The sequence below is a fragment of the Furipterus horrens genome, unplaced genomic scaffold (genome assembly GCF_987537825.1).
Source record: "Furipterus horrens unplaced genomic scaffold, mFurHor1.1.pri manual_scaffold_4, whole genome shotgun sequence".
In the NCBI taxonomy this organism is placed as follows: Eukaryota; Metazoa; Chordata; class Mammalia; order Chiroptera; family Furipteridae; genus Furipterus; species Furipterus horrens.
This window is the reverse complement of record NW_028327174.1, coordinates 169348903-169370822: the sequence shown is the minus strand read 5'-3', so window position 1 is coordinate 169370822 and position 21920 is coordinate 169348903. Positions and strand designations below refer to the sequence as shown.

The 21920-nt window shown below is 41.1% G+C and overlaps 1 protein-coding gene across 3 annotated transcripts in view; it reads right to left on the bottom strand.

Moving 5' to 3' along the window:
• Positions 1-21920, bottom strand: part of NTRK2 (neurotrophic receptor tyrosine kinase 2) — a 334989-nt gene that overhangs the window by 61490 nt on the left and 251579 nt on the right. For all 3 annotated transcript variants that reach the window (XM_090274234.1, XM_090274230.1, XM_090274232.1), the window contains 3 exons: positions 21048-21178; positions 7632-7804; positions 4119-4353 (listed from right to left, as the gene is read on the bottom strand). In XM_090274234.1, the coding sequence (XP_090130360.1) occupies positions 4119-4353; positions 7632-7804; positions 21048-21178 (539 nt within the window). The remainder of the gene's footprint in view (positions 1-4118; positions 4354-7631; positions 7805-21047; positions 21179-21920) is intronic.

The following is a 21920-nucleotide window of genomic DNA, read 5'->3' as shown; positions in this document are numbered from 1 at the left end:
CTGTACCTGAGGAGTGACTATGGTGTGGGGCAGGGAGGTGGAATAAATGTGGCATCTTAATGACTGGGAGAGTCGCAAGAACATTTAACAGATATGGAACTGGGAATCATCCTTTTCTCCAATCAATCAGAAGGAACTACTTCAGGAATATGGCATCTAAGTGGAGGGTTTTCTTTGTAACAAATGATAAAATAAGATAGATGGTGACATGCATTTAAAATATGTAAACAATCAGTACTAACCCCTTATATCTAACATCATTCTTTTGCTAGTATTGTCTTTTTCAGGTTTTTTAAATTGAGACATAGTTTATACACTATAATATTTACCCTTTTAACATATACATCCAATGGTTTTCAGTGTATTTGCAAATATACTAAGCAATTGTTGCACAATTCTAGAATATTTTCCTCACCTCCTAAAGGAACTTCACATCCAGTAGCTGTCATGTCTCATTCTCCATTGCTCCCACCCGCTGGCAACTACTAATCTATTTTCTATCTCTATGGATTTGCCTTTTCTGGACATTTTATATAAGTGGAATAATATACTACGTGACCTTTTATGTCTGGCTTCTTTCACTTCCCACGTTTTCAAGATTCATCCATGTGAGAGCATGAATCAGTACTTATTCCTTTTAATTTATAAATAATATTCTACTGTATAAATTATGATATTTTTGTTTATTCATCAGTTGATGGATACTTATATTGTTTTCACTTTATAACTATTATGAATAATGCTGATATGTCACTTCTGTATAATTTTTTAAAGTTTTTATTTATTTTTAGAGAGAAGGGAAGGAAGGGAGAAAGAGGGAGATAAATATTAATCTGTGAGAGATACATCAATTGATTGCCTTTGGCATGCCCCCAACTGGGAACCTGGCCCACAACCTAGGCATGTGCCCTGACTGGGAATCGAACAAGTGGCCTTTTGGTTCACAGGCTAGCATTCAATCCACTGAGCCACACCAGTCAGGGCTCATCTTTGTACAATTTTTGTGTGAACATATGATTTCAATTCTCTTGGGTATATACCTGAAAGCGAAATTGCTGGGTTATATGGTGACTCTGTGTTGAACAGTTCAAGGAACTGCCAAACTTTTCTAAAGCAACTGAACCATTTTACATTCTGACCAGCAATTTATGAAGGTTCCAGTTTCTTCACATCCCTTTTAACACTTGTTTTTTTCTTTTCCTTACAGCCATCCAAGTGGGTATAAAGTGGTATCTCATTGTGGTTTTGATTTACATTTCCCTAATAACTAAAGATATTGAGCATTGTTTTGTGTGCTTATTGGTCATTTGTATATTTTCTTTGGAGACATCTCCTCTTAAATCCTTTGCCACTGTTTTAATTGAATAACTTATTTTCATATTGTTGAGCACTCAGGTTTTTTTCCTTTGAATTTTTTTTTTAGAGATTATAAAAAGGACATTGGGTTCCACCTAGTTCAATCCTGGCTTTGGAAATAAAGCATAACTTTATTCATTTGGATAATGATATGGCTAAAACATTTATTGAGCACTTATTTTGTGCCAGGTACTCTGAGACCTTAGTTAACTTGCTGCGAAAGAGAAAGCTATTGGTTAGGCCACGTGTTTTTCCTTTAGATGCTCATCAAGATCAGCAAAGTTTTCTTTTAGGGAAATACCATGTTTCTTTCTCTTCTAAGACAGGGAGATGTCCCCATCCCCACATCCCACCAAGGAAACAGAGCTAACAGAGGTGATGCATTCATTGGTAGTAAACAACCATCTCATTTTAGATAACTAGAACAAACTAGCCATCTCTAGACTAAAGACAGGTGCTTTGAAGCTCTATGTTGAATACTTGAAGTTGAGACAATGCTCATATTTTCTACTAGTAAACCAAAGAGAATCTTTTTCAATTTGGTCTCCACTCCTTCTTGCTATATAAAATGTGGGCAATGCTCATGCAGGTGACAAATAAAAAACTCACAAAACATTCTACAGAAAAACATACAGCAAGGCAATGGATTCATTGTCTTAGACCAGTGGATGTCAACCTTTTTCATCTCATGGCACATATAAACTAATTATTAAAATTCTGTGGCACACCAAAACTTATTACCATATTTTTCGCACTATAAGATGCACCTGACCATAAGATACACCTAGATTTAGAGAAGGAAAACAAGAAAAAAAATCTGAACCAAATGGTGTACTAAAATATTTAATAAAATATAACGAAATAACATTTCAACCATGTAAAGTGAATAGAAGTCAATAGCAGTATTAAGAACCATCATCACTGTCATTAACAAATGAAGAGAGACTTTAATGTTCAAGTCTCTTCTAGTTTTCTGGGAACCCCAGGAACTCATCATCGCTAGTGTCAGAATTTATGAAGCTCAGTTGCTCACAATCACTGATATCACTTTCTTCACTATCTTCATACTGACCAGATGCCCTGACATTCAGCAGTAAAGTGGGGCATTTAAGTGTCCCCAGGGGTTTTGCGTGGACCTACCACTTCCTCTTCTAACAGCTGTCACCACTGCTGACAGGTCAGGTAATACACATCACAGTCTGTGACACAATATTCACTCCATAAGACGTACAGACATTTTCCCTCCACTTTTTGGGGAGAAAAAGTGTGTCTTATGGAGCAAAAATATGGTATATTTTTTGTTGATCTGACAAAATATATGTGTAATTTTGATTCATTCACACAGGATGGCTAATGTTGTGCTGACTGTTGTCAATTTTTTTGCTTGACAATCTAAGGAGAAAGAGGTCAGTGCCTCCGACTAAATAGTCAGGTACAGTATTCATGTTTTAAAAATTCTTATGGCACACCAGTTGAAAATCACTCTCTTAGACTAATTGTAGCAAAGTTGGCTCAGCTAGAGTGCAGAGTCATTGGAGGTGAATGAGGAAACAGACTGAGAAGGCTCCTCCTCAGAAATAAATCATAAAGGGAAGAGCAAAGTTGAGGAGAGGCATTTCCTTCATCAATCCTCCCTTGTTATAAAAGTCAGTGAAGTTATACATTTTATCCTCTTAGGCTATATACATATGACACATTTTTTCCTTTTCTTTCCTAGTCTCTTGTTCTCCCCTTGAAATTCTAGGAAAATAAGAAAACCAAATAGAGCATTTGAGGTGGTAGCACACCACACAAACCTTTACTTTCAATATCATGACTTCAAGGTTTCCAGAAGTGCCCCTTTTCTCTCATATCCAAGTCCCAAGATCTCAGTTAACAAATATAACATGCCAAAGGAGTCAATTCTAGGTAATCGGTGGATTTGAATTATTATCTATAACTCCATCCTTTGGTGTGTTTAGTGGTGGAACCCCAGGTGGGCTGGGTGGGGCTTTTCAGAAACAGGCAGAATGAAACTTCTCATATTTCACCAAGACCACCAACAAATCCACTTTCAATTAATATGGTTCTGTGTGGAAATTTCCAAGGCCTCGTGTATTATTATTTATGTAAAAAGTTCATCTTAGGTCAAACCTCAAACAAAGGCTCCAGACATAATTTCACAGAATCAAGTGCAAACCTCAAATTCCTTTAACTTCATGCCCTCCAAGAATCTTCCCAATCCCTCAGGTTTCCCTGGTAAAATTCTCAGGCTGAGAACTTTCCTCCTGGAGACATCACACACTGCTCTGGAAAGCCATGAAAAGGGCAGGATAGGTGTTAGGGACTGAACTGTGCTCTCCCCAAATGTATGTGTTGAAGCCCTAATCCCCAACACTTCAGAAGGTGGCTATATTTGGAGATTAGGCCTTAAAGAGGTGATTAAGTTAAAATGAGGCCCTTAGGGTGGGCCTGACTTCAGTCTGATTGGTATTCTCATAAGAAGAGGAAATTTAGACAACAGAGAGACACCAGGGTTGTGCATGCACAGAGGAAAAACCATGTGATGACACAGAGAAGGCATTGTCTGCGAGGCAAAGAGAGAAACTTAGAATAAACAAACCCTGCAGTCACCTTAAACTCAGACTTTGAGAAAATAAATTTCTGTTTTTTAAACCACTTAGTCCATGGTAGTTTGTTATGGCAGCCCTAGCAAACTAATACAACCAGGGACTCCCAGGGAAACAGGACCCTGGGGTCCCCTGGTGGGCGCAGCCACTCACCCTGTAGTAGTCAGTGCTGTACACATCCCGGGACATGCCAAAGTCCCCGATTTTCACCAGGAGGTTCTCGCCAACCAGGCAGTTCCGGGTGGCCAGGTCTCTGTGCACGAAGTGCTGAGATGCCAAGTAGACCATGCCCGCTGCGATCTGCTGGGCGATGTGCAGCATCTGTGACTGCGTCAGCTCCGTTGGTGGGTTGCCTTCAGCCATCAGCACGGCGTCAGGTCCATGTGCCCTGCGGAAGACACGGAAGGAGTTGCTGGAGCTGAAGCTCTTTGCCTGGAGGGGCCCTTTGCCCCTTGTCAGCTGCTGGTGCTAAAAGATGCTGCCCAACTTAGCATAAAGTGGAGGAAAAGATGCTTCACCTGTGTTTATACTTCAATAGCACCCAGGCTTCAATTCTCAGCATCTAGAATTCCCAGGGCCATGTGGGCCTGGATGGTGCCCCTACCCTCAGCAGGTTCATGTTTTAGGGGCCCCAGAAGTATGCTGGGGTCAGGCACTGGCCAGAGCCCCTGACCCTGAAAGGCAGTAGGTAGCTGAAACAAAACAAGCAAACAAAAAACCAACAATAAAACTAAAATAGGGAGAGAGAATTTGGCTCTCCTAGAGCAGTGGGTCATCAAGTCCCACCCCTCCCCACTTCTCCTAGCCACATGCTGTCACTGAGCATCCCCCACCCAGGCTGAGACCTCCAGAGTGCCCCACCAGTGCCAGAGCTGGTCTCCCCAATTCCACCTGCTCTGTGGTTTCCAAGCTGCTCTCGTCTCCCACAAACCCAATTCAGCAGAATCCCAGGGCATCCTCAGCCTGGACATTCATTCCCCATGAAAACTACCATCTCCTTGTGCCTCCCCCTGCCCCTCCCAGCTCATCTCTCACACTGGCCACACAGAGGAGAGCTCCTTTGAGTCACAACACATTCATTCTTTTACTGGGGCAAATTTTATTCTTTATACTTTTGGAGGAGGGTTAGATTATGATATTTTATATCTTCTCTTTCTCCTACCTTACACACCAGCCTGTGGAATGATTTAAGGCAGTGATTTTCATACTTTTTCATATCATGGCACACATAAACTAATTACTAAAATTCTGCAGCACACCAAAACTATGTATTATATTTTCTGCAAATATGACCAAAAAATCAGGTATAATTTTGATTGATTCACACCAGATGGGTATTGTGTTGGCTGTTGTCATTTTTTAATTTGACAGTCTAAAGGAAAAGAGGTCAGTGCACCTGACTAAACAGTCATGTATGGCACCACGGCACAGTAGTGAAAATTGCTGATTTAAGGCATTGTAACACTGATAAGCATTCCAGGGAGGGGGTGGGGTCCCAGTCTTAGGATATGCAATCAGGACCTGCATCCCCACTCTGGAACCCGGGGCTGTGAGCCAAGATTGGTGTCACTGACCCTGGTGGCCAGAGGGGTGCTGCAGGGCAAGAACTAAAAGCATGGTCAGAGTTTCTCCTTCCCAAAGTCAGTATCAATGACATCTTTTTCCAGACAGTTTGAAGTGCTTAACATAAATATAGAAGATTTTAAATAAATTTTAAAGTGAGGAATACAACTGCAGGGTTCTAGAGCTGTATGAGTATTTGAAAATGTGAGAGCCAGAATTCTCTAAGAACTCCCATCTAGTAGTTGTGCCCCTCCACTCCCCTGCCAGCCCCACCCTCATATGGGAGTTATTTCAAGCACAGGCATTTACCCGCCTCCACGCACCCTGGCATCATGGCTCCAGCCCACAGTGATTCCCCCTTTCCTTGAAAGCCAAAACACTAGCTGTGTGACTCAGTTTCTTCAACTGTAAAATGAGAATGATGGTAATAAGAGTTTATAAAATTTATGCAAATTACAACACTTAAAATGCTTAGAAAGGCTTAATGATTAATAATAATAATAATAATAATATTAGTTCTTATTGTTTCAAAAAGCCTTTTTAATGTTCTCCTCATTAGAAGGGAATCTGGAAAGACTCTAAGAGGAGAAACTCTAATCTCCTTGAAAGCAAGGTCTGTGTTTTACTCCTTATTTCCAAGCCAACCTAGCATAGGGCCTGGCCATGTTGGCACTCAATGGATACCCTTTGGATGGAGAAGAAGGGTGGGAAGATAACTGCAGGCATCTGTCTCCATAGGGCAGTGCCAATGACACTTGGGAACACATTTACGGCAGTTTAAGGGCTGGGTTCCTTTCCAGAAAGAGAAGATACACTGTTCACAGCACAGTATTGCACATAAGAATATGATTCTTGGCATGGAAAACCTCTTGTTCCCAGAGTTCAGTAGGTTCTGAAATTGAGCAGAGCTTCATGCCCTGCCCAAGATGCTGAGCAAGAACCTGTTGCCTGCTCCTTCTGGAGGGCATGAAGGAGAGCTAGGGAGAGGTTATGGAGCTGAAAATGAAAAAAATCAACAAACACACAGGTGCATGCTACACATTCATGCACAGTCTGAGCTCACAGAAGCATGTAATTCCATTCAGGTGAGTACATGTGAATTTATTATGCTACAGTTTTGGGAAAGCACCATTTTTAATTAAAGAAGTAGCTCAGAGCATGAGAACAAAGAAAACATATTTCTCCTATGAGGAGCAAGACCTCAACCAAATTCAGCCCCTTTTTTTCCTTTCACATTAGGTCCAGCAAGACAACATGCGAAAGCTACCATTGTCCACTCTCCTATCACCTATACGAAAAGCTTTGCTGTCATTGGATAATACATGATTAGGGTGATTGTCTCTGAAGACCATGAATTGGCTCCATATTCTTAATCTCACTTGGCATTTCATCAATCACACAGTTAGAAGGAAAGCAGAGAAAGGGGACCCATCCCAGCAAAAGAGAACTAAGTTGCACATGTATTCATGAGGCTAGAGATGGTGAAAGGGATCTGAACGGCCACATGATAACATTTCCAAACACAGGAGTATACTCTCCCTTTCCACTGCTTTCTCAGCAGTCGACTTATTACTTACACTGCACAGTTTCTGAATCTTCCAGTGGCTGCATGAAGCTACTGGTCCCAATTTCAGTGGAAAGCCCTCATCAGTGCCCACAAAAATACAGAAGAGCACAGAAGTGTAAGTGTTACCATAACACAGAAGGTATACTAAATGTCCCAGGAAAATGTGGCAGAGAAGAAGGGTGTGGGGACATTTATCGATCACATCCCATCACAATAGTCCTGACACTGGCCCTTTATGTGGATACTATTATATCCCCTTTACATGTAAGGAAACTGAGGCCAGCAAAAGCAGGTGCAAATTACTCCCCTGCCCCTAACATCAGTCCTCTTTTCCTTCAAATTACACCATCTACCAAGAAATCACAGGCAGCACATTTGCTAATCTTTCAAAGCTTAGAAGCAGTTCTCCTTGAAAGAAAACAGTATGTTAGAGCCAGACATGACTTAGGAGGCTCTACCTCAGGCTATCTGAACCATGAAGGCCTGCTCCCACTTGAGCCCACCTCCCGCCTCATCCCTTCCCCGCCACACTGTACCTGAGGAACTTGTTGAGGTCCCCATGCTTCATATACTCGAAGACCATGATGAGCGGGTCGCCCTCCACACAGACACCATAGAACTTGACAATGTGCTCATGCTGGAGGTTGGTCAGCAGCTCGGCCTCACGGTGGAAGTCCTTGCGTGCATTGTCACTAGCGTCCTTCAGCGTCTGGGGGTGAGGGGCAGAGAGGGGAGAAAACCAGCATATCTTAAATAAAGGACATCAAAGGGAGGTTGTGCAGAGAAGGAGTTACTTCAGTGGGCCCTGAGGTTCTTGAATGGAAAGGAAATTCAACTCATTTATTACACGAAAGATTAAAAATTGCCTAATTTCAGCCCTGGCCAGTGTGGCTCGGTGGGTTGAGCACCGGCCAGCAAATCAAATGGTCACTGATTCGATTCCCAATCAGGGCACATGCCTGGGTTGTGGGCCAAGTTCCAAGTTGAGGGCACTCAAGAAGCAACCACACATTCATGTTTCTCTCTCTCTCTTTCTCCCTTTCCCTCTCTCTAAAAATAAAAAAATAAAATTTTTAAAAAATAAAGGAAAAAATGGCCTAATATTTGAGGAAATAATATCTGTATTAATAACTGAGGAAAAGTCCCTTGTGGGTATGCAGAGATTTACAGTTTATAAAGCACCTTCACAGATGCTACCTCATTAAGTTATAGACATGAACACTTTAGAGTCTCCATCCCTTTTAACCCCGGTCTAGGCTCAACTGTTACCACAGATTGTCCCCCATTTTGGTGCCTTTTGTACTTTTCAGGATGCGATGTGCACCTCAGCTCTGCTCATATAACCTTTTAAAAACTTTATATTATGGAAGTATTCAGTAGAGAGAAGGGCATAATAAGCTCTCATGTACCTATCTTCCAGCTTTGACAATGACCATTTTGCCAGTTTTATCTGGCATACTCTAAAAAGCCTTCACCCACTGGTGCCCACACACACTGCTGGCTCATAAAATGTCCCTGCCATCAGGCCAGCTACACTGCCAAGATAAAGATGTCCAGGATCATGCCAGCCTTTTGCTCTTGGCTGAGACCACTCTGACACCATAGTGTCATAGCTGGGCAAAGCTGGCATTTGTTGATGCCACACACATGTGCAGAGCTCTTGTCCTGTGCCAGTCACTGAGCCAGAGCTATGGTGGCATTAAAAAGATATGGACCAAATCCTGGCCTCAGGTGCTCATATGCAAATAGGGAAATAAGTCACATATGTAATATAAGTCAAGTTTAAAACACAATGTCTGAAATGAACCAGCTCCTCTGCATCTCCATCCAGCTAGATGTCTTCTTAACAGGCCTCTCTTGAAACTTATGCTTCCACCTTATAAAATACCTGTAGTTGCCCAAATGACAATGGGCCACACCTCTCTGTCCTTACACATGTTCATCCCTCTTACTGGAATGTTGACTCAGGTATGTCCATCATGTTGGAGGATGAATAATGCCTTCCTAAAGATGTCCGCATCTTAGTCCCTGGAATGCATGAATATGTTACCTTACATATCAAAAGGGACTTTGCAGGTGTGATTAAGCTAAATGTATTCATTTGGGAGATTATCCTGGATTATCAGAGTGGGCTTGACATCATCTTAAACAAGGGCACTTAGAAGAGAGGGGTGGTGGGTTTAAGAAGAGAAGATGTAAGGATAGAAGCAGAGGTCAGAGAGGAGAGAAGATGCTATGCTCCTGGCTTTGAAGATGGAAGAAGAGACCACAAAAGCTGTGAAGGTTAGGAAATAAATTCTATCCTTGAACCTCCAGAAGGATCCAGCCTTATTGATATCTTGACTAGCTTGGTAAAATTGGTTTTCAGTGTCTGACCAATAGAATTGGGAGATAAATAATTTGTAATCATTTTAAGCCACTGGGTTTACAGTACAATAATTTGTTACAGCATCCATAGGAAACTAATATACCTGGTTAACACCTAGCTGTCCTCCAGTACTGGACTCGGACATCACCTTTCTAAGAAGTGTTTCCTGACCCTCTCATTGCTGTTACATCCTCTCTGCCCCAAGTTTAGTTTGGATGACCTCTTAGGTAAACCTCATAGTTAATTTCTGTCATTTCACCAGCTACAGTACATGCAAATTGCATGTTTACTTGCTTATCTCTAGTATAGACTGTGAGCTCCTTGACCAAGGGACTATGCCTTCTACCTTTGCATTGTCAGCACTGGGCACAGTGCCAGGCAAGCATTCAGTAGAGGTCTATAGAATAAATAATAAAGGTGACAAGAAGCAAATACTAAGAGCAAAAGAGCAGAAAGGGAGCAAGTGCTTCAGTTGAGGGACAAAGAAGAGGAAAGCCAAGAGAACTCTTGCTGGTAGAGGTGGCATATGAGTGCGTGAATCCTTCTGCCAGAGGGACTGCAATCAGGCATTATCAAAGTTAGACTGCACATGTGAATACCATGCTCATTTAAATTGGAACAGAATGAAAGCACATTTATCCACCAGACATGGACTGAGTGTAAGATTACACACTACGTCCTGTGTTAAGGAGCATTGCCCAATGACTGGTGGTCATTTGTAGCTCGCTACCTTGACCCACTCCCCCTGTGGGGGCACTCCTGACCTGGACAACTTATAGACCTTGGGGTGTGCCACAGATCTAGCTCCTGGAGAGCAAATAGAGATTAGTAGACAAGATATTTACTAGGACATACTCTTGGGATTAATACCTGTGGGAAGAATTGGGCAGATGGTGAAGCTGAGCTATGATGCAGTCTCAAAGAGCCTTATCTGGCCATATAGGATGACCCCTCAGAGTTGTCCTGAGTTGGGCCAACAGGGCTGAGCCATTATAATCCCTTATCAGTCAGCCATCAGCTGGGGGCCACCCTAGGAAGGGAATGTGACCATGAGAGGATTTGCTGAACCCTCATAGGAAGCTGGCAGCTGAGGATTGTCTGTTGCAGCTTTTCCAGTGAGCAGGAGAGCAAAACAAGGTGGCTCATCATTGAGTCACCACAGGATGAGTTTGCAATATGCAATTTGCCACGTCTGGGGCTGCTGTCCACACAGGAGGGCACTGGTGAATAGGCAGGGCCTGCCTCACATCCACCAAATGAAAACACTAGATGGCAGAGGTAGCAGCAAGATCACAAAGTTTTTTCTGCTATCTTCTTCACACAGAATCTAGAATTTTTACTAACTGCCTTCAGCAGAATTTGAGACTTTCTTCCCAATGGTGACCTCACCCAAGGAGTCAAATTACCAGTTTAGTTTTCATTAGGCCTACAGCAGTTCATTCTTATGCCAAATTCTGTAGATACCATTAGATAAAAGGGTTTGGTGATAGGGTTTCTCATTCCCACTTTAGTAAGTGGTTTTCTTAGAGAAGCCCGTAAAACTACCACACGTTCTGCTTTGAAAAGTGAGAAGATTTGGGTCAGCAAGTGCCCAGAGAGGCCATCAAACTTTGATAGGTCTGTTTCCATGGAAACTGCACATTTCTTCACTTAATATCAAAACGAACAGTGGCCAAGAATCTGCTGTCTGAGGCTCTGCACACTCGAAACTTCAGAAATTGGGCTTGTGCCACCTAAACTAAACTCCTTTTAAACCTGTTGCTCAGGGAGGAGTGAGGTGCTGATGTTGACCTGTGTAGGTTGGTTTTATCCATGGGCATGCTTTTATCTGTTTTTTGTTTTTGTTTTAACTTAACCAGTGTTTCGTTTTACTGGAATTCTATGTAGAAAAATAGCAGATGAGGCAAAGAGAATGAACATGAAGGGGATGATGGTGTCATTAGCTGGGTTCTTTCCACAGGTCCACAGAGCAAAACACACACATCTGAACATTTCTCACACTTGGACTTGCATTATGGATTTAGATGCATGTCTGTCTCCACTACTTCCTTTGACAAAAGTGTGTTGTAGTCACCCATTTGTCATTGGCTGCATAACCCAGTGTCGGGCAACAAAAGAATCCCTGACCCATGAGGTCTGTGTAAACTACAGGGAAAAGAGCATTAGGAAGCAATGAAATGTGAATGTTCATCTGGAAAGAACATGGCCCCAAGTGAAGAACAGAAATAAAGGAAGTGCCAGGAAAAGCAAGCGGGTAGGAGAATGCAAGTTGGATGGGGGCCTTTCCCAATGCACTTTGTCCGGGAAAGCTAGCCCAAGCCCTGGCTGGTCTGGTTCAGTGAATTGAATGCCCCTGCGAACCAAAAGGTCATTGGTTCAATTCCCAGCCAGGGCACATGCTTGGATTGTGGGTCAGGCTCCCAATTGGGGGCATGTGAGATGTAACCAATCAATGTACCTTGCAAACTGATGTTTCTCTTCCTCTCATTCTCTTTTCCTTCCCCTCCCTCTTAAAATAAAGGAACACAATTATTTTAAAAAGTTGGCCCCAAATGTTTGTATTCTCTTTCCAGTCAAAAGACAGATCTTCACAATGGTGGTGCTCAAACCAAAGAAATTCTATCTTAAAACTAAAAGATCCAGTTCAAATCCTGGCTTTGCTCTGGACCTCTCTGAACTCTGGCTTTCTTCTTTGTAGAGTGAGGGTAAAAATATCATTTACTTTACAGGGCCACTGGGAGGATTGGGTGTAACTGTGCATGGTCCTTGTAGAAAGTAATATTTGGGTGATTTGAATTTGAAAACACAACCAGGTCTGTGTTCAGTTTGCTCACACAAGGACCCAACAAGGACAAAAGATGCTTGGATGAGGTATGGGGTCAGCCTAAGGCATAAGAGCAATAGTGCTCCTGATGCTTCCACCATTTCCCTCCTGAAAGCCCTTGAACCCTGCAATGCTTTCTAAAAGATCTAGTCTATTTACTCAGAGGCTGCTCTGAGTCTCTGAGATAGGTGCATTTGTAAGCCCTTGATGTGTCTTTAACAGTGAGCTGGAGAAGGTGATGGGACACCTTTAAGTCCTTATCACAAGGCATGAACAAATTCTGCATATAATCTCTCTTCTCAAGTTTTAGCTATGTAGTGTTGATTCAAATACTTCAGTGAGAGAGAGAGAATATCACACAACATGGTAGAGGGGTATACTGGGAGAAAAGACAGAAGAAGACAAAAGATAGAATTTTGCTTCAAACAGGGGGGTAAAAATCTGACAGAGTTAAAAAGCATCTAATATTTCTATTTCCCAAAAGCAAACTACAATGAGAAGAGAGTTCACTCTTACTTAAATTTCAAAAGTTGTGCTTCAGTAACATTTTCAAATTTAAGAGAGAAGATTTCACTATTCATGGGGCAAATGCATCTCACAAACTTGGCCTCATCCTATGTGCCCATCCATTTTTGCATATTGGATTCTTTCTCTAAATTATGATTCAATTCTATTTTAAGAGATTCAGAAAATAGGGCGGTAATGAGTTGGGCAAAATCATCTTCTGAATTTGGCACTCAAAGGACAGAATTTTTCTAAGGGTGGAACCATAGCCAGATAGCAATCAGAAGTTGGAAAAATCCTGCTATCAACCCTATATATAAAAATCATCTCTGTTTTAGTACCATGGCTGACTGTCATTTTACTCAGTTAAGGGAGGCTTGGCTGGTTCTTGGAGTCCCTTGGCAATGGACATGAGGTGGCAGCCTCCATCCCTGACAATTCCCTCCACTTAAGTTTCATTTTGACAGGCATGTTTGCCCCATCCTCGAGCACTGCTATTTTCTTACTCCTAGTGTCTGCTTTGTAACTTCATTTCTTCTTATTCACATAAATTTCCTGACACTCCAAAGCCTCCATCGTTTCTGAAGACATTCTCAAAGGAGTGTTCCCATCCAGAGCTAAAGTGAGTTACTGCCTGGCACACACACTGATTCAGAGTTGGAAGAATGGAGTAGCATGAAATAAACTTCAGCACAGAACTGAGGTGTTACTGAAGTAAAATAGAAGAAAGGGAAATTAACATTCATCTGAAATATTTCAGCAAAATAACAAAGCTAACAGGAAGCTAGGAGGAGAGACACGAGAGCTTACTTAAAATCATTGTGTTACTGGATACTGTAGGACATGACAAATGATTACAAATTTCAAAATGTAGGTGACTTATGAGATACAAGGTAAAACAAAGATGGTGTCCTTCTCTTTATAATGACCTTATATTCTTCTCTTATACTTTTTAGAGATAATAGAAACAGAGTTAAGGTGAAAGATCTTTAAAAAGAAGAGACTATTATGGTAAGACCTCACTATGCTCATGCCCACCATCACACTTAAAACAGAGCTGGCAATGAGTAAACTCCCATATGAGGCAACCAAGATGTATGAGAATATTTGTTAACATGCTTAAGTCCTTTTGAGTCAGGATCATTGGGTTAAGATCTATTGCTAATGGAGACTCTTACTCTTCTGATATCTTCTAGACCTGCATTGTACAAAATGCAAACCAACAGCTACAAGTGGCTAGTAATCATTTAAAATATGACTAGTTCAATTGAGATGTGCTGTGAGTGTAAAATAGCAGATTTTGAAAACTTGATAGCAATAAAATATCTCAATATGTTGAAGTAATAATATTTAGATATGTTGAGTTAAAATATATTAATAAAATTAGTTTTACCTATTTTTTTGTTGTATATACTAAGAAATTTTAAAATACAAATGTGACTTACAGTGGTGGTTCCCATTATACTTCTATTGGGCAGCACTATTCTGCAAAAGCCACCTCATTAAGCTATTAATGGGTAAACCTACTTCTTGGGAACATTAAGAAACAATGCTAGACTGAAATAGCATTAAGGCAGACATCATTCTTATAAGGTTCTTACTGGCAAAGATTAGCCAAGTATTTAGAGTAAGACATAGTCACACTGCTGCACGATTCTTCTAACTTTTGGGTCTCCTCTAAAGAAAGGTAGAATAAGTGTCAACAAATTCTTACGAAAGTGAACTTTGGAGGAGTATATTTTAATAAATTCAGAAATAGGAAGATTTTATAAAAATAAAGTCTTAGAAACTAAGAACTCCCCCATGCTCTTACAAATATAAAAATGAATTAATCATTGTAAGAAAATAATAATAATCACAAACACTCAGACAGTGCTCACTATGTACTAGAAACCAACACTGTGCATATCAACTCAATCATATATAGCTGGCCTTTGCAAGGAAGGACTTTAATTATGTACCAAGTAACAGCCTCAAATACAAGATTCATGGCCAGGGTATTGATTGTTGCTGTATTTATTTTCACAGCCATGCTGACTTTAATGGTTCAGAATCTAACAAATCAACTATCCAGTTAGAAACATAAGGCTAAGTTCTAATTCATATACTTTAAAATACTTTCAATAATTTGGGGGACAAAATTGATGGTTTATGCATGCATATTACATCAAGTTGCATATTACAAATGCTAAGTCTTGGGAAGATATGAAACTAACTGACAGAGAACTGTTGACTCAAAAGAATGAATCAGAAGTTGGCCCCCAATATGGAAAACTGCAATATATTTACAGACTTTCACTATGCCAGCATACAATTGTCTGAGACAATTTTATGGGAGCTGGTAGAGCATGTAGACTATGACTCAAGTGTGAGTTGAGCTATCATGTTAAGGTCAATTAAAAAGCAACACAACTATCACAGTGTAAATGTTCTGTAGATACAGAGGTGTGAAATGAACCTTCAGCTATGTTTGGTACCAGATGAACCCTCATTAGAGTGAAATGCACTGTTTTGGTTTTAGCATTTCTGAAAAGATGGGAATAAACTAGAGATAAACCAAGGAAGAGGGTTAACAAGACAAAAAACAGATCTCCTGTCAAAGGTTAAAAGTTGAAGTTATTGGGACTTAATAACCAGTGCCTAGCTGACTCAAGTGCAGGAGGGATTCTTACAGGGAAATGTTGCTGTCAATTCTACAGTGCATGTGAGCACACATGTGTGTACACACACACACACACACACACACACACACACAGCAGGGAAGAATGCACTTACACTAAAAAGCAATAGAAATCAATTAAACAATGCCTGGACCATAAAGATGATTAAGTCCTTTAACAAGCCATCATTAAAAGTTCTATAACTTCTGTTCCTAGAGACATGTAAAGATGGAACTGATAGTACTTTGTGTAATACTGTGTCCTATTAGGGCAACGCTGACAAATGTTCTTTTAAATACACTAATCTTATTACCATCCATTTCCATTTTTCAGGAACAAGGATTTCACATGCCATTGTAAATTGAGATGTGGAGGGGAAGCACCGGAAGAGGGAGGAATGGGAGAGGGATTCCACATTAAGCAAGATGTGAGTACAAATGTGATGACTGTTGAACACACACACAAAATAGAAAGACTGAAAGAAAATAGCTATCTGTCTCAGAAATAAACTTGCCTGGGTGGAACACTTGAATCCAAGAACGGTTGATGCACTTACCCATTTATGAATTATTTTACTATTCCAGAATGGGAGAGAGTGGGCTTTACTTTTCAAGCCTTTATTCTGCCCTTAAACATATTCTGAGACAACTGGATCTTAGTTAATTCTTTCCCATAGGTGGTCTCATCTGTGCATGCAACCACCATGGATGGCTGGACCACAGGTAGGTGGCCTGGCATAAAGACTGAGGGGAATAACTGGACACATAGTATTTTCCTTCTTGAAGAATCTGAATGTGAGTAATAGACCATGTGAACAGCAGCTGGCATGGAAGCAGCAGTCAAATATTAGAGAATAGCAGAGATAAGAGACAATTGAACTACATTAGCAAGGAAGCCTAGAGAACAAGCCCTGGTCTCTCTTGCTGAAAGAGTAAGGAAGGGACAGTCATAGGGCTACCTCAAGTCCTGAGGGAACTTTTGGATCTCAACTATTTCAGTCACAATGAGGCCTAGCCATCCTGCAGTTTGGCTATAGCATCTTTAATATTCTTATGGAAAATCAATTTCCCACATTCAGTCATGAGTATTGGGTAAAGTTAGCCCAATCCTTCATTTCCAGGGATATGCATGTCATTTGGGCCTGGATAATCAGAATATTCTATTCCCTTGACCTTAGGTCTTGGAGACACAACTCAAGGCAAGCCAGTGAGTCAGCCTTTGAAATTTTGCATAATTGTTAGGAAAAAAAGTTTTGTATTTAGTTGGTAGGGTGGCAGAATCTAAGCCCAGAGCCATTACTGCCAAGTCTTTACCATGGTGTCAGAAGAACTTGCCTGAAATGCAGTCAATATAGAGGAAAGCAGAGCCAAGACAGACAGATAGATAAATAGATAGATGATAGATAATAGATACATAATTGATTCCCTGGATTTTGCAGTGCTGATAACTAGGCTACCAGTAGCAGATTTTACCAATATCCCGAGCAGCAGATTTTACCAGTATCCTGAGTAAATAAATCCCCTTTTCTGCTTAAACCAGCTTGAGTTGGTTTCCAGTGAACATTATACTGCTCTTCCACTCATATGTTTTGCTAAAGCCAAAGCCTTCACTCCTGAATTCAGTTTTCCTTATTTCTACCTATCCCCTTGAATTACATTTTTATTTGGAAAACATGTAAATGCCTCTTATCTTGACATGCAAACAAGAACAACTAACACATTCCTTTGTATTATTTGATAAGTGGTATTGTATTGAATTTTCTCAATTTACTTTACCAGTGCATGTGTAAAATTAAATAAATAAAAGTGTGGTACACAATGAGTATGAGGAAGCCTGAGTTTTAGTCTTAGGTCTGACATTAAATGACCTCCTTCAAGCTATGTGACTTTGGATGCATCATTTATCTTCTCTAGGTTCCTGCTTCCTCATTGGCAAAATGTGGGAGTTAAGCTAAAAAATATCAGTAATAGCTCTATGTATCTGTACAGTGATTTGGTGGTTTCTAAAATGATTCTTCATTAGATTATATTGTTTTATACATATTATCTGTATAATTCTTCTCAGCTATAAATTTCTATGAATATCAATAGCTCATCAAATCATTTCCCTACCTACAAATGCCAACTGCCAACTCTTTACTTTTTCTATAGTCTATCTGTCCATCCATTTAGTCATCCATCCATTCATCCATCCATCCATCCCTTCATTCATTTAACAAGCACTTACTGCATATTACACATATTAGGCCATGTGCTAAAAGACATCGTTCCCACCCTCAGGAATATGCCACTCCAGTGGAGGAGACAGATATTCATACCATTAATTAAATAAGCTCATGAATACATATGTAATTAACCTTGACAAATGCCATAAAGAACAAGTATAGATGCCTTAAGAATATATAAGGAGGGGTTGACCTAGATAGGGGAGCAGGCAATGGGCAGTCTCCCCAAAGACAAGCACCTTGAAGTGAGAGCTTATGGATTAGTGGGAGTTGTGTGGACCAAGGGGCTGGGCTAGGGCCCTCTGGACATGGAGCTGCAGGAAGGTGTTGGCTGGTACTTGTGGCTTCCTCATAGCAATGTACCAGAGGGTTTATCCATCAACTCTTCCATGACCCTTGGTGAAGAAAATCATCATTAGGTCCTTTGCTGACAAGGAGATATTCAGGAACATGAGAAAGCAAAAATTCTAAGTTAGATCCCAAAGAAAGTGCCTGCTGAACTTAGATTTCAACCATTTCTCATCTTTTCAAGTCTTCCTATGAAGCACCTCTCACTCACTTTAACTTACACCTCAAGGGAGTCACTTGACCTCCCCAGGTCTTGGTTTTTTTCATACATTAAATAGGAGACTTGGGTTATATGTGTGATTTCCGGGGGCTGTCTCATATTTAGCATTTGATGTTTCTAGAAATATACCTGAGTTAGTGGAAAGGGGAAGAAGAGGCCATTGATTCATCAATACTTGTGGCTATATATATTTTTTAAATGTTAGCATGCATTCATAATACAAAAATCATTGAAGGAATTCTAGCTATTGAAATGGAGGTTGGATAGAGCCAAAATTAGCTAGTGAATCTAATCCAGGGAAACTACAGTGAAATGTTTCCTTGACAATTGAGGTACTTAAAGGTAAAAACTCAGTTTGATCAAAGACTGGTTTCTCCGCTTCTCATCTTCTTTGTGGGTTCTTCAGTTGTAATTCAGTGCTAAGGGAGAACTGGTTGAGAAATCCATTTCACTAAAAAAAAAAACCCAAAGGTCATCCAAAAAAGTATCAAGAAAAGGGCAATCTGCTTGAATCCAAACATGCAGATACTCTAATGGGAGAGGCAAGATCCGCCTGCATGTGCCCTTGAGTGCCCTGCAAATGCCTTAGGTTCATTTCCACCTTAAACTGGCTCCTGTGGATCCCTCAAGCTCTTAAATTACTTGGAGCAGGTGACACCAGAATTTACAGGAACCTGACATCTGTCAGTCTGAATGCAAAGCCTTGGGTTTCAAACCAGTCAGTTCCTTCCAGAGAAGGAAAAGGGACAATAGCTGCTATTTCTTAGCATGCATAATCAATGCTGCAGGGGTTGCTAGGCAACGGGCAGAAAGACATCCCTGGGTGCCTCCAATGGAAGAAGAGCAGCCCTGGCAGCCACTTCTCAGAGGTGACAGACTGCGCAGGCTCTGGAAGCTATGTCCAGTTTGTTTCACTGCTTAGAAAAATCCTTTTATTCTGGTCAGGACTGAACCATAGAGTTTTCCTCCCAGGCTCATTAGATAGTTTTTGAACAGACTTCCAATTGGCCCACAGCCCTAACAATAAGCAGGTCAGGCTGGTGAGAGGCAGCTCCATGAAAGATCTGACTTGTTCCTGGCATTGCTGCAGCCTCTAGGTCCCAGAAAGTTAAAATGGGAATCCTCTTGGAAGCCTGTAATCATTCTAGAAAACATAAGCAAAACCTCTGATTTCAACAAAAATGCACATTCAAAGTGTGCTCTGAGACTTCCTAGGTGTGTGACCTTGAGGTTGGAATGAATATTTAAGCTATAGGCATTTTGTCCTCCGCTTGAGATAATAGTTTCACTTTAATTTCAAGAAGGTGACTGGCAAAGGGAAGCAGTCAGGACTTGACAAAGGGGCAGATCCACTTTTGTTGTTGTTGCTTAGCAGTGTTAAAGAACAAACACGCCCCACAGAGCATTCGTTTGTAAACACTTATTTGGCAAAGCCAGGAACTGTATGAGGACCAGATTCTGGGTTTGTGTCTGTTAGGACTGTGATTGGGATTTAAACCAGAGAGAAGCTTCTCTGACAGTGGTGGTGAGAGATAGGCCCAGGTGGAAGCACGCTGTGGGCAGGACAACTGGCTACACATTGCTGTCACTGGCGAATCCTTTGTCATTACTAGCCCAAGCCCTGATGTCCTATCTTAGCATGCATTTGGGAGGAAATGTAACATATGAGTTGAGGGCGCCCTGGGTTTAGCTATGCAATACCCTTGCCTTAAGGGCATTGTAAGAAGTACAGAGAGGCAGGCACAGGGTAAGGAATGATGCTAAGATGAAAGGTGATACTAAGAAATTTTGTGCATCTATATATCTGGCTGAGGTTTCTCAGTTATTCCTACAGTGTCACCTAGGATTCCTTAATCTCCCAGGATTTTCTCATATCCAAAGCCTTTCACCTTGTGACCCTATGAAGTGAATTCAGAGTCTGAAGGCCTGACTTAGTTCCCTGTTGGCCCCCAAATAGCAGTGGACCCAGAACACAGATCCTCAGTCTTCAGTCTCCTAGTCTATAACACATGGCTAGGTTAGAATTAGATGCTCCCCAAGCTTCTTCTAGTTCTAACATTTTATGAGTCTATGAATCTACAAAAATAGAGGCACCTTTTGGTCTTATTTATCCAAAGAGAAAAAATTTTTTAGCAGCAGAAGAAAGCTAAGACTGAAGATTTAACACCACCAAATGTTCTGAATATTTTGTGCTTTAAAAATAACAAATTTTTTGAGTAAATGAAAGAGGAAGCAATAGCAGGGATTAAACATTCTCGAAGTCACTGAAGAATTCTTATTTTATACCTTGACCCACTTGGCCTCATCTTTCTCTTATACCTCCTTTCCTCTCTTTTCTCCTCTGTCTCCCTCACCTCCTCTGAGGCCCCCATTTGCCTATCTTAGTGAGATAATGTTTATTTGATAGTATCATATTTACCATCCTTAGAAAGGTCTGACCTTTATTCACTCCAAAGAGCATATTTGAGGAGCCTTGTCTGATACTTTAGGAGTACTGATGCCACTTGGGTTACTTACTTTTTATGACAAGAAAAGCAAATGCACAGTTTTCATTTGGATAGATTTTAACAGAAACTGTGTTTAGTCTGCAGGATGGGTAAGTTCAAGGATAATTTTATCTCTCTCCTCCCTCAACAGTTGGTTGTGCCTCAAGTATCCTTCTCACTGTCCATTTAGTTAAAAGAATTTGAACATATCCTTCATAGTAGACATAATTTTCTCCTGAATCAGCCATTAAAATAAAGTAACATTTCCACACATTACTGTGACCATGGATAATGAGACATTCTGGAACGTTCTCTTACCTTGACTGCCACCAAGATCTTGTCCTGCTCAGGACAGAGGTTATAGCATTCAGCTAGGAAAACTTTTCCAAAGGCTCCTTCGCCTAGCTCCCTTTTCAGAACAATGTTATGTCGCTTGATGTGCTGAACAACTGTAAAACAAAGGCAGAATGGAAATTGGAATCGAGGCACACAGAGGGGAAGGCAGAGAGGGCAGGGAGTCAGTGGCCTGTATCCTGAGCTCTTCTCTGCACACAGAAAACCAAAGGAGAGGCCCAGTGTCCACCCTCACTGCCCACTCCAAACAGCTGGGAGGAGGTTGCAACAGCTTGCTCTCCAGAGCTCATTTATTGTTTTTGATAGAACTAAAGTAGTGACTTAGCTGTTGGCTGCAGAATGTCATCAATGGACTTTACTGACTAGGAAAGGGGGAAAGTGAGAAAGAAGTGGAAGTCCTCTTACAAGCCAGATGCTTTGCATATATTTGTTAGTCATGTGTCCAGTGGGGAAAGGTAGAGAGATAGTCAGGAATCCCTAATTCTTTGTTAAAGTGCCTCAGACTCCTGAGGGAGAGAGGCTCAGAGGACACAAAGGGAAAATACAAGACCTGCACTGTGAATTAGAGCTTTGTCCTCACCCCAGTGCTAGTGTTCTGGTGAGGGAGTTAGACTGTGGTTGATCCTCAGTGATTCCCTTTGTTGGGATCAGAAATGTCCAGGCTGTGCCTTTCTTAGTCCCTTTCTAAGATCATGCCCTAGTCTTGGCTCTCCAAAACAAAGAAGAGATGCTTCTGGGGAAGAGACAGTATTTCTTCCCTTAGTATAGAGCAGAGCAGGCCCTTGCCACTCAGCCATACCCCTTTCTGGGGAACAAGGCTGGAGACAGTCAAAGGTC